The sequence below is a fragment of the Seriola aureovittata genome, chromosome 5 (genome assembly GCF_021018895.1).
Source record: "Seriola aureovittata isolate HTS-2021-v1 ecotype China chromosome 5, ASM2101889v1, whole genome shotgun sequence".
NCBI classification, from domain to species: Eukaryota; Metazoa; Chordata; class Actinopteri; order Carangiformes; family Carangidae; genus Seriola; species Seriola aureovittata.
Genome location: NC_079368.1, coordinates 11,847,622 through 11,860,499, shown reverse-complemented (window position 1 = coordinate 11,860,499; position 12,878 = coordinate 11,847,622). Strand labels below are relative to the sequence as shown.

At 41.1% G+C, this 12,878-nt stretch overlaps 2 protein-coding genes across 4 annotated transcripts in view; one reads left to right on the top strand and one right to left on the bottom strand.

The window, feature by feature from the left end:
* Positions 1 to 8,345, bottom strand: part of kiaa0825 (KIAA0825 ortholog) — a 113,972-nt gene extending 105,627 nt beyond the window's left edge. The window contains exons 1-2 of the mRNA XM_056377169.1: positions 7,944 to 8,345; positions 4,398 to 4,549 (exon numbers count right to left, since the gene is read on the bottom strand). Of these exons, the coding sequence (XP_056233144.1) occupies positions 4,398 to 4,528 (131 nt within the window). The 5' untranslated portion in view covers positions 4,529 to 4,549; positions 7,944 to 8,345. The remainder of the gene's footprint in view (positions 1 to 4,397; positions 4,550 to 7,943) is intronic.
* A 265-nt stretch (positions 8,346 to 8,610) lies between these two features.
* Positions 8,611 to 12,878, top strand: part of slf1 (SMC5-SMC6 complex localization factor 1) — a 35,808-nt gene continuing 31,540 nt past the window's right edge. For 2 of the 3 annotated variants that reach the window (XM_056377048.1, XM_056377050.1), the window contains exons 1-9: positions 8,611 to 8,869; positions 9,230 to 9,361; positions 10,078 to 10,156; positions 10,347 to 10,572; positions 10,685 to 10,838; positions 11,073 to 11,201; positions 11,347 to 11,412; positions 11,931 to 12,077; positions 12,584 to 12,753. In XM_056377048.1, the coding sequence (XP_056233023.1) occupies positions 9,251 to 9,361; positions 10,078 to 10,156; positions 10,347 to 10,572; positions 10,685 to 10,838; positions 11,073 to 11,201; positions 11,347 to 11,412; positions 11,931 to 12,077; positions 12,584 to 12,753 (1,082 nt within the window). In that variant the 5' untranslated portion in view covers positions 8,611 to 8,869; positions 9,230 to 9,250. The remainder of the gene's footprint in view (positions 8,870 to 9,229; positions 9,362 to 10,077; positions 10,157 to 10,346; positions 10,573 to 10,684; positions 10,839 to 11,072; positions 11,202 to 11,346; positions 11,413 to 11,930; positions 12,078 to 12,583; positions 12,754 to 12,878) is intronic. The other variant, XM_056377049.1, reaches the window with a different exon arrangement.

Below are 12,878 nucleotides of genomic sequence, written 5' to 3'. Positions count from 1 at the left end.
AGTCAATGTGGATGGTCTGTGTCAAGAAGTCCATCCAGCTCTCTACAATGTTGTGACCTTTTGCCCAGCGGTGTGAAAGCTACTTGCAGCCTAATCAACTTGGCAGGATTAGCTCCGAACCTGATGACTTCCACTGCAGACAGCTCAGACGCCAGGGAAAGAGACAGAAAGAGAATGAGAGAAGCGGAAGGTAAAAATGGGTAGAAAACAGAGGAGTCACAGAAAATAAAACCTTTCAACTTTCTGAGTAAAGACGACAATGGGCCGACCCGTAATGGCAAAAATGGTGGAGCAGAACTCAACAAAAGACAGAGAATGAGAAAAGAGGGAGAGGAAACTGGGAAGAAAAGATTCTTTAGGCCTCTTGACAAACATGTCAATCATCTACCCTAACTGACACACACACATACCCACACTTGCACTTCCATTGCTGAAGTGAAATCTAATTGTTTTTCAGACCGGTCTAGCTAGACAGTCGACACCGCAACCGTGCCTCCCCCCCCTCCAACCCTCACCACCGCTGAGAGAGAAAGGGAGCAACCGGAGGTCTTTTATTAGATATGATGGCACATTTCACAGCTCCCCGACTTACAGAAACCCAATCCCGCGATTAGTCAGCGCTTTGACGTTATCTTAAGTTCCTTGTCAGAATTAATTTAGTGTGGGTGGGCTGCTGTGGGGCTGTCTGTCTGTCGCGCTCTGCTCCCCTCCGCTCGCCTACAGGAGGTGGGGGGTTGGAGGCAACGGGGGCAGGAAGATCCTTTTCAAATAAGCCCCAGATCCAGTCAGTGCCAAACCAGCCGCCTGAGAACTAAATATCTCCTCCATCAAAGGGCCCCATTCTGCGAGGGGAAAGGGAGTGAATGGGCTTGAATGAACAGGCTGAAAACAGATCCCATTCTGGCCCAGCCTGTCGCCCACTTAGTGCCCTCGGCCCTCAGCCCCCCAGCCACCCGGCCCAGCCAATGATACCGGAGAACCGATACAACTGATATACTAACTTAACACACGTGTCACGCACAGCTAAACACAAAATCAGCTACACACTGCAAGGACTACAGATGAGGATTTTTGTTCATTGAAAGGGAACCTTACACGATATTTTACTGTAGCAGGCTTTCAACTCCACCTGCTTGCACACATATGCAACATCCTGACTATCAGAAGTGCTTACACACACACACACAGAGAATCAAATTTAAAAGTATTGATATTGTACACTGATCAAGATTGGCAGGCGACTAGTGAGAGCCATTTGCCTTGCCAGTGTGAAACTGGAGTCCTGTCTGCAGTCTCCAGGCCTGCGCTGACACTTCATTAGAGGTCTTTTCCTGGTGGCCCACCACTCCCCACCCAACCCTGCACTGAGCCACTGTCCCATCTGATGAAAACTAATGGATTACAGCATTTCAATTTGGGGGAGCCAGCTCCGTTGTCAGCCTATCTTAATCTCCTTCAATTAGGGAGTAGCGCTTAGGAAAATCTCTGACATCTGAGAACTGGGAGCAGGCCAGTCACTTTGACCCGTAAACTGGTTGAAGTCCTTCACGGGTGTGAGCAGCTCTGTCTCCCCCATTTCTCAGTTTCCTTTTCCTCTCCTCCACTTCCGTAATTTGTCCCAGACACTGATAAGTCAATTAGTGAAGCAGGTGAGTGAGCTGTGGATGTGTGTTTGGGTGAATAAATCCGCAGCCCACCCTGGTCGAGGCGAAAAAAGAGGCCTTGCAAGATTTTGTTTGCCTGGATGTGTGCTGACAGTAAAAGGGCTGTCCTGAAGTAGTCTGGAAGGAAGTTAGCTACAGCCTGACAGAGATACTGACCAGTGGTCCCCCACGGCGAGAGGAGGATTGCCTTATTTTTAGCCCCATTCTCCATTATCTGGACGCTTTGTTCTCATAATGGTTATCCCTCTCCCATCTGCAGGAACACAAAATAACCCTTTAATGCTTAGAAAGCAGAAAAATGGCCCGGCCTTCAGTAATAAGCCTTGAATTACCTACCCAAGGGTTTTCGTTTCAAGATGTGGAATCTTCAATTATTATGTTCCCATTTAGAAGGAGGAAGGAAAGAAAGAGAGAGAAGGGGAGGGAGACAGAGAGAGAGAGAGTGAGGAAGGGATGGGTCCCAGACACTAATGGTGCCAGAGTGAGGCTTTGTTCACTTGCTACATTTAGCCTGTCCTTCATCATCTGCCCTCAGCCTCACAACGCCACAAACGATAAAAGACCTGAAATATAGATTTCTCTTTTTCTTCTCCCCACATGTCTCTCTCTTTATCAATCTATTTGTGCTCTCCAACTATCCCTGTCTGCCATCATTGACAGACATCTATATTTCAGTCTTCAGTGACAACGCACAGGAAAATAAAAAATCTAATGTAAGTTGTTAAACTGTACTGTCTTCCATCACACATGATAGCAGGATTGTAATTAATAGAATTGAACCACAAAGAATGATTTCGCTCTCATGTGATGTTATCAAATACTTGACGCTAACCGTTAACAATATTGTAAGGTAATGCTTAGAGTTTGATAAAGGCCTCTTTATGAATATCAATGTCACCATCAGCTCAACCATGAACACAGAAATAGAAAGAAACCACAAACACTTGAATTTCAGTGAAAGTCCTATGCAATGTTAACTACATTAAATCCAACCATCCACCTTAACACACATGAAAAACTGGGTTATTTAGAGAAATCCACTTCAGGCTGAATCAGACAAGTTACCTCTACTGCAATTAGTCTAACTCCTATAGCTACATGCAGCTTTCTCCCTCTCCCCTGCCATTTATTTGCACCAAGGCTTGTATATTTTGTATATATTCAGCATATTAGTTAGGAACTCATGATGCTGCATATGACACTGCGACATCTTTTATTTTGTGTGTGTGTGTGCATAGTGCACAGTACAAGGACAGTCATTGTCAGCCCAAGTTTTTCCCTAAATGTGTCTGAATTTTACTGTTCAGCTGTGGAAACCAATGCATTTACTTTAGTCTCAGAGTCATTTCTAATCAGACTCCGGATTTAATTACTGCATTTTAGATTCAAGACCACATAGTCACAGTAATGATCTTCCCTTTCAGTCTTCCGCACTGCTGCTACAGTAACACTTACAGTCTGAAGTCTTTGTACTGCATATAAACTAAATGTTCTGTTAGACAGCCTGCTAACCAGGTTTCTCTTGATTCTTTTACTCCAATAAAAGAATTCAGACATAGCTAAAACTGGGGACATCTCTCATATTCATTTATTTATTTTAAATGAAAATTACTTATGGAGTTTCAATATTTTGATGTTTTTAATAGCAGGCATTTTCAGAAGATTTTCGTTTGAGCTCAAAACAAGTGACATAAGAAAAAAGTGTGTTTAAATTTACCATTCACTCCTCAAATGAGTCTGCAGTACGTACTCAAAAAACAAACTAACTTTTGAACTAATCTTTCAAAAATCAAACACATGATTGACATGACATAATTGGACTTTGTGGCGTGATAAAGAGAAAGGTAGAGTGGCAGGGAGAGAGGAAGAGAAAGTAAGTCAGTCAAAAAAAAAAAGGATGGATGCAGTTTTTCAGCTTTTTCATGATTTCATATTTCTATCTAACACTGCCACACGCCACAAGTGTAAACAATATTACTGGTGTGTGTGTGTGTGTGTGTGTGTGTGTGTGTGTGTGTGTGTGTGTGTGTGTGTGTGTGTGTGTGTGTCTGTGTGTGTGTGTGTGTGTGTGTGTTTTAAAGTCTGTCAGTCATGTAGGTAGCTCCTCTCTTTAAAATGATTCCTGCTGGTGTCTGCAAACCTCTCTCAGCGGTAGTCAGCATAAAAAAACATCAGAGCTTGTTTTCCCACCTTCAGTGTGAGACATTTTTTGGCCTTAATCTCCGTACAGTTAAGAACTTTCACTTATGTGAAAATTATCTAAGAAGTAATACAACACATCAAAGTAAACATGGTTTTATTATTATTAATTATGCTTTGTCAAAGTTACTGCTTAACATTTATGTCTTTGTGCCAGTGTTGTGTCCTCACACTGAAATGCGCATTATATTGCTCTCTGCTTCCTGTCATTCACCTGATATCCACAGAGAGAAATAGATGTCTCCCCCAGAAAATAATCCCTCAAAAACATTCTGCCTTAAAAACCTCACTGTTACATTCATGTCTTCTTATTTGGGGTTTCTTTGTCAACTGGGACAGTACTTTCCTTCAATCTGGCTTTGACATCCTAAAGCTTCTAATTTCTAAATCTGATGAAAAGCCAAAGTAAAAACCATTAGAGGAAGTGAAATTTAAAGAAAAAGGGTAAAACTCTGAATGATAGAGCTATTCTAATTTAAGGTCAGAAAGATCAGAGTGGCTTATTAAATCAATGCTTTTACTGCTCTGACTGACCTGCTGGCATTGAGACTGAGTTTCTCCTCTGTGTCTTTTAGAAACTGTTCAAAGTCCAGCTCACTGGAAACCCCTGGAACAAGCAGCTCCACAAAGGCATGGTCTTCAGGAAAATCCCCTGGCCACTCCATACTGCTCTGCAGGGAAAGGAACTAGAGAGAGAAAGAGAGAGTTAGAGGCCTTATAGCATTAAAAGCACTGTGCATGGTGTGTATTGGTTCATAAAACAAAATAATGCAAAAGCCAGTACCGGTGTCGGGATTAAATCAACAGCGTAGACTGATGCCAGTGTGTGATCTGGTGTGTGGTGTTATCATAGTTGTCCAGAAACTAACCACAAACATTTACACATGCACACAAACATGCTGTATACACACACCCACAGTGATGGGGTCTATAATAATTTGAAATTTTCTCAAACAGTCTTATTATGAGGCACAAATCAATTGCACCTGAGAGACCTGAAATAATAGGAAGCTTATCATCAACAAAAGCGGTTTCTTCCAGTTCCACTCCTCTTTCCTCAGAAAATCATTTGCTATAGGAGGAGACCCCGATCAAAATTCATTGCCTCAGACTCTAACCATTTCCACCTACTGACACTACAGTGAGTTAACACAGGGAAAAAAAAATAGACCAAATAAATAAACAATGAGGTGAGATGCTCTTCAGTCAAGGCTTTAAATAAACAACTCATCTCCCTACGTCTCTCAGAACTGAGGGCCACCCCCCTACCCTGTGGTGCTTAACGCTCATGCTAACAGCCAATCCCACACCGGTGCCGCGTTGCTGGGTCTCATATCAACATTGTCATCAACATGAGTCAAGTGGAAGGTAATGGAGAGTGTCTGTGTCAATTTGGCTTTCTCGCACTCCGCCTCTCGCCCCTTCCTCGTCATCTGCTCTGATTTTAATAATCCCTGTCAAACTCCAAACAGCTCCCTGTACTCCGCTCCGCTTCTTCGCTGCTGCATGCAGTCTACGCCACTCTCCCTGACAGGGCAGACAGGAAGCTCAACATTCATTTAGTCTGCACAAAGGAAGGCCTGTCCAGCTGGACAAATATTATTTTCCTTCGCTGACAGCCTCACCAGTTAAGCTTGTCCTTTATTATTTCTCCCTCTCTTCTTCCCTCTCACTGTTTCCCCTCATCATCACGCTCCCTCTGCGCCTGAGAAGAGGTCTATGCACAGGCATTGCTGAAATGGAAGATGATTTTCAATCCATGGATTAGTAACTCAACATTGTAATTATATGCGCTGAGCCTGTGCGTGTGTGTGTGTGTCTGTGAGTGTGCACGTAATTTTGAATAGTGTCTACAGCACCATACTTCTCTTTATGTGTCTGAAACACAGACGGACAGAAGGTCTGACTGTGTGCACTAAATGTCTGCTGGGTGTCTACCTCTTGGTGTGCCAACATATCATCTGTTATCTTAAGCATGAGTGTGTACAGGCAAGTGAGTCTGTGTCAGGATTCTCCAGGCAGCACACAGGGCCTCATTAGTACTATACTTTAAATCATCCGGTCTCTATTGTCTTGTCATTAGCTCTTTACAAAGCAGATGTTGGAGGAGCCCCTGTGTGTTTCACAGTGTTGCAACAGGGACAACTGGGCCAGGCGCTGCCTGCCTCAGACATCGACTCCAGAGCTATTAGAACACAGGAAGAAACACAGTCACACACATACACACACACATCACTGTCCTGTCTCTCTTGCTGCTGCCTGTCTACCCCAGCTAGGCTAACACACAGGCCCATTTACTGTAATGAGTTTGTCCTGAAATATTTAGCAGCACATCCCCCAGGCCGCCGCTTTAAAGCCACTTAGAGCATGTCAAGTTAAAGTCAACATTATTTTAAAGGGGGTACCTAACAGTCTGCTTTAAAGGAAACATTATAAATTAAATAGGTGCATATTCTAAAATCACAATACTACTGAGAACTATCTCATGCATACCCAGGGGGGAAACATGGCTTCGCTGTTACTGTGCAGCCATGTGGTCCTGTTACACTGCACTGGGTTTGACTGATTTTCTTCTTTACAGTAATTCCTGTCTGCTTAGTGATGGGCTTTAGTCTCATCACGTTTGATTTAGTGATATTTCTGCTAAATGTAGGCGACACTAATGTTATTAAAATGTATTGGTCACTTTTTTTCTTCACTACAGGGAAATATGTGGACATAATATCTTCTTGAAATATGTTGTGTAAGATTGTTTGAAAATTGCAGAGCAACAACTAACAAATGCCTGTGTGATTAGCTTACACTGAGGGAATGAATAATACATGACTTAATCCTGATATTACTTGTCGTTGCTGTTTTGTGGAATAATCATCATCACTCAACAGTATTAAAGTACCCTGAGCAATGAGTCAATTACAGACACTGAAAACAAGACAATATTGTCACACTGGAGCAGATCATATTGTGTAGCTTACTACATCCCAACGGTCAGGATTTCAGTAAACTTGAACTATCAAGAACATAAATTAACTGTAGGAGAACTGACATATACAACTACATAAACAGAAAGGCTGCATGGTTGTATTTGACAACTACAAGAAAATGTGGGAAGTACAAAGTAAATATATCAGCATAGTGCTTAAAAGGGATTATTGTTATGTAAGTAACAATAATTCAAATTATTAATAAATATCTTGTAAGTAACTTTTAGTCTACAAAATGTCACAATATTGAAAAATACTCATGATGCCAATTTAGCAGACCCTTAAGTGAAATTGTATAACCTCTTGTTTTGTCCAACTAACAGTCTAGTCAACGCCCAAAAGTTTTCAGTTTAAAAGAGAGGGTGGATGAAAATCACCAACTTTGAGAAGCTGGAGCTTGAGAATGTTTAGTATTTTTCCTTCATTTATGACTTCTATGATTAATCTATGAATGATTGATCAATTACCACAATTTTTGTTGATTATGTTTGTCAAATAGCTAATAAATGATCAACTAATCATTTCAGCACTATGGTAAACAATATCAATCTCATTTGTTTCAAATTTGGTAACATTTAAATCTTAAAATACTCTTTTCTAGTATTTTCAGTTATTAAACACAATTATATTGATGCAACACATCACTGAGAGAGTCCAGCTGTTGACTTGTAGTCTACTTGCTTTTCATGGTGGTGTTTTGCCATGTGACCTGACTTTTGTCCAATGAGCAGACTAAAACCAAAAAGAGGCAAATTATGACATTTGATAAGCTAGAGCAAGCTAATATTTGGCATCTGGTGTTAGCCATAAGCAACACATCAGAGAGAGAGAGGGAGAGAGAGAGAGAGAGAGAGAGAGAGAGAGAGAGAGAGAGACAGAGAGAGAGAGAGACAGAGAGACAGAGACCTCTCTCTGTCTCTGTCTTTTACCTGCTTGTCGAAGTGTTATGACCAGACACATGATGATGATTTTGACAGGTCACTTGTATCTTTTTACAAAATGTTCACGTGGCACCCGTGTAACATAAATATTTGAACATTTGCACTGATTCAGCCTTACTGTGAGCGACAACACGTGTATCATTTGTATATCTTACCTTTTACAAGCTCCTTTATATTCCTCTCTTGATTAAGTTAATCCATAGCAGGTAGGTGAAATGTGGCCAGCGTCATTTGCAGTCACTTAATGCTGACATTTGTCTACCACAGAAATTTGTATCTGTACCAAAGCTGTAAACCAAGACAGTTCAGCAGCAAATGTGTCACAACGTAATAAAATTAAATGACTGTGATGGAAAGCTTATCTGTCGCTGTCTCTGAACGTCAACCGAACACAGCACTGAACGCTTTCTGTAAATAGACGTACGTTTTCATAAGCAGCGTCTCGGTCAGAATCAAACCAATGTTATCGATCGATCGATCTGATATTTCCGTTAATCAATCAGTGCAGTATGATAATCGGTTACTTTGGTTGTTTCCGGGGGCTGAAAGCGTCCGTGACAACAACCTGGAAGTAGCTCAATGAAAACTTCCGCTCCACGGAACAGACAAACTGACGAACAAAACAGGGGGAGGTTGACTCCATAGTGAGTGAATAACACATGAATTTAACTAATGGTATATATAATTTCATATAACGCATGGTTTTAATGTATTTCTACATGGTTTCAATAGAAATCTGGCGTTTAAACGTTGCCACTGCGTACATAATATATTAATATATGAAAATTCTCCCCTCACCAAAATAGTTAGCTGTGCCGTGAAGCTCCCAACACATGGCAGTTGGGCGGTGAAGAAACTGGAGGATCTAAGCCATATTCACCGATTAATAAAACTTATGAGCAAAGTCGTCATGTTTGTTTGTCCGCGAAGTTGAACATCTTTATTGGAAGAAGCAGCCAAACACTGGCACCAAACACTGCTCACGTTACTAGATGTCGGTGTCAGTGTCAGAGTTTTGGCGCGCCTGTACGTAACAGGGAGGACACAGAATCATCAACGGTGGCATACCACCATAACAGAGGTACCTGATCAGTCAGCTGTGTTTTAATACAAGTGGGTATTAGTGATGATTGCATAAGATGCGGATGTTAGGTCATTTACTGAGCTCACGGATTGTAAAGGTGAAGATTTGGCTTTTTAGAACTATTCATGTAGCAGAAAGCTTTAGTAGCCCCACGATTGTTTTGTTTTCGTGCAGGTAGCTAGTCTCAAACTAAACTAGTTTAGTCAAATGAAATCCCCACACTTAACATAAAGTACTTCAAACAACCCAAATGTCTCCTTCCTATTTTTCTGTCCAAGCAATGTAGTCAAACCAGAATTGCAGCATTGTTTATTTTTTTTATCAGAGTTATCTTAACATTTAATTAACATCCTGTAGACTGTTTGTCTCTTCTACAGGATGGAGAGCTGCACACCTGTATTCCAGATCTCTGGGATCAAGATCCATGATAAGAAGAGAGTTTTGGTCCAGGGAATCCAGCAGCTGGGTGGGAAATACATAGGTGGCTCAGTGAGTAGAGATCCTACCAAAACATTGCAGGGTAAAATGACAGTTTCAACCTAAACTAAGCTTTGTTCTGATGTATCTAATAATAATTCAGTCTATGAGATGCCTTCCACACCTTAATCAGAGATGCCACAGTGATGTCTTAGTATTGGTTACTAGTCTCAGCAGCAACCTGAAAACCCAAAGAAAGAAAACCAAGCAAATCTTTTGTAGAATCAGCAAATGTCAGTACATTTACTCAATGAATGATGAACACTGAAATCCAGCCAATGTTCCGTTGATCAAGTAATCCAGTGAATCATCATTATTATCATTATTGATGATGTTTTTGTGTGATTTAAATACATACCAATGAATTACTGGTTGCCTCTGTTTCTGACATGGTTCTGCATATAGTTATTGAAGTTTTGGATAGATGATGTAAATTGCCCTTCGTTATGCTTAAATCCTTACATTTTCTTAATAATTCCTACAGGTAGGGTTGGGTGGTAAATCTGTATAATTATTTATCAACTTGTATCATAATGATCACAAAGTGTAATTTTAAAATCCTGTTAATCCAATTTAATGATTCCAGGAAAATTTTGATTAAAAAGCTCATTAAATGTAAAGAGTTTTGATTGAATTAATTGCACTGATCATTAGTTTGAAACCCCAGTTCTGGTTGTCTGCTCTATGTCATTGTATGTCCATAAACTGATGTGGTGATTATCTTCCAGGTCTATCAGCATGCCAGCACTCATCTCATAATCCCCCAGGTTTTGTCCAGCGAAAAGTTTTTGGCAGCCTGTGCTGCAGGTCAGTCAGGATAATTATTATAATGATGATAATGATGAATGTTTAAAAATAAATCATACATGATCGCCCTGATTCTATCAAGACTGCTCATCTAACTGAGCTACATCCAACACGTCACTGTAGCTCTCCTCTTTTGAAGTGCCAAGACTGACACAGCACCACTGTTCTCCCTTTCATTTGACTGAACCAGGAAAGTGGGTTGTGACTCCAGACTATGTGTTGGACAGTGTTAAGAACGGTTCGTGGCTCTCAGAGGAACCCTATGAGGTGGCCATTTCCTCAGGTGCCACGTCTGCCTTCTGCCCTGCCAGGAAGTGGAGGGAGAAAGTTGTCAGTGGTAAACTGACCGGGGCATTCCAAGGGTGGAAGGTTCTCCTCATGGTCCAAGAGCCCACCCGCAGAGCCATGTTCATAAGGTGAGGAGTCACGCAAAAAATACCTTAATAATGCATCCATGTATGAATAAAAGCTGTAACTGTAAGTATGAAAAGTATGACAATAAATATATCATTCTTTTATCTTTCACAGGCTGCTAAAAGCAGGTAGGGCCAAAGTTTACAACACCACCCCTCCCCCTCAAGCCTCCATCACTCATGTCATGGCAAAACCCTTTACAGAAAACTCAAAATCCTACAGTGCTCCTTGTTACTCTGTGAGCCACATTGTCCAGCATCTTTTTGGGGTAAGTCAGACTAATTTATGTAAAAGATTTTGTCTTAATTGATTATGAGACTTCATCATGTTATTCTCATAATTTTACTCTTTAATTTTTAATATTGTATTGTATGTTGTCCTCAGTTGTATTTGCAGTCAGTATTCATGTCTTGCAGGCATTTATTTTTCCTTATGATTGATTTTTTCAAACCAGTTATTTTAACAGTTCATATTAAAACTGTGCCTCTGTTTTCTTTGGCAGAGCAATTGTGTGGATATGAATTTCCTCGTAACGGATGAAAATCCAGCAGAGACAAAAAAGGCCAGCTTTGTTGATGCTGACCTTGCTAATCTGGAGACAGGGCTCAGGGACTATGTCATCAAACAGGAGGTGCATATGTGTGTTTGTTTGTGTGTGGAAGCATGTTGCAGAGATGCACTGAAGCGTAGTTTCAAATAGACATTTAATAAACTCATTCTACATTCTGTTCGCTTTGCATGGGGTCAGCACTTATTAATGAGGTCTTTTTCTATAGGGCCGGCAGAGATTGTGCTTCCTTGAATTTCTGGGTTACCAAGATCCTTACCGTCCGCAGTCACAGGTAGACATGCATACATACCCTTTTACCCCCCACCCCCCCGATCACTACCATACATTTCTAAAATAACTATGCGTTTCATCAAGAAGATCAGGTCATTCAATTTCCTTTATGTCATACATTTCAATGGAAAGCGACACCTAGAGCAAGGGCGCATCATACTCAGGTCATCTATTTAACCACTACTGTCAGCTGATCTGAGAGTTTTGATTGGCAGTCCTATTAACAATACTTTCCACCATCTTGTCCATACTTTACCCAAGTGGATCTCCATCAGATTGCTATTATAAGTGCTCATGTATTTCCATTCTGTACTTTCTGAGTTCAGATGCTATTTGCCAATAAGTGACAGTCAGAAATGACCCCCAGGAAGTTTTTATGCCCATTCACTTCCTATTTCCATTACCCTTCTGCCCTCGCTTTTTATCTCCTCTTTCTGCCGCCCGTCTCTTTGAGTGCCATGTCTTCTCCTCCTTTCCGTATACCTCTTACATCTCATCATTGTTCTTTTATTCCTCCAGGCAACAGAAACAGACTTCAGCAATGTCGGTAGTATGATAGAGTGCGGTCTCTTCACTGAAGCTTTGGACTCAATCAGAAGTGCTGTGTTCCCAGGTCTGCTGCCACCAGTGCCATACCTGATCTCCCTCTTAGAATACGCGCAGCAGGTAGGACCAGAATTACCGGACTGCAGCAATCCCCACCTGCTGCTGCATGAGCCCCAGGGGCTGTTTCAGAGTATAACTTGCTATAGCCGTCTTTTTTGGTGTATTTTTTGGGGATCAGTCTCAATGGACTAAACTTCACTTTAGGCCAGAATTTTACAATTATTTTTTATTATCGATAAACACTTTTTTAATGAATTATGTAATGTCTGTAAAATATCAGAATATGTTGGAAAAATTTCACATCACATTTTCCCCATGAGTCCTTGGCGACATCATCAAATGCCTCGGTTTGTGCGAGCAACAGAACCCAATGAGGTTCAGTTAAAAACGATATTAAACAAAGGACAGCAGCAAATCCATCCACATTTGAGAAGTTTTCTATTTAAAGTTCCCAGTTCATGTTCTGCCATAATCATTGCAGGTCTGCTGTTATTTGACATTCTGTCTGTACATACAAATATCAAAACCACTCAAACTTCAGTTGTTGTGTGTTCATTATGTCACAGGGTAACGCCACGTCTGTCTTCCTAAGAAATTTCCAGCTGGTCATGTGTAACCTGCTCATCACCAACCCTCCTTGGCTGGCTCCCAGCACAGTGAAAAAATATTTCACCCAATTGCTGCAGTGTCCTCGGTGTAAGATGGGCCCTTGGCCTTTTCTAGAGACAGCCATCAGGTAATCCTGATGCCATGACATGAGATTTCTTGTTGAATTATTCTCGCAAATGATTTTACAGTTTTAATTGTTAAGAGGTTAGGTAAAGGAGATACTTAAACCCTCTCCTCCATTAAAAGTAATTT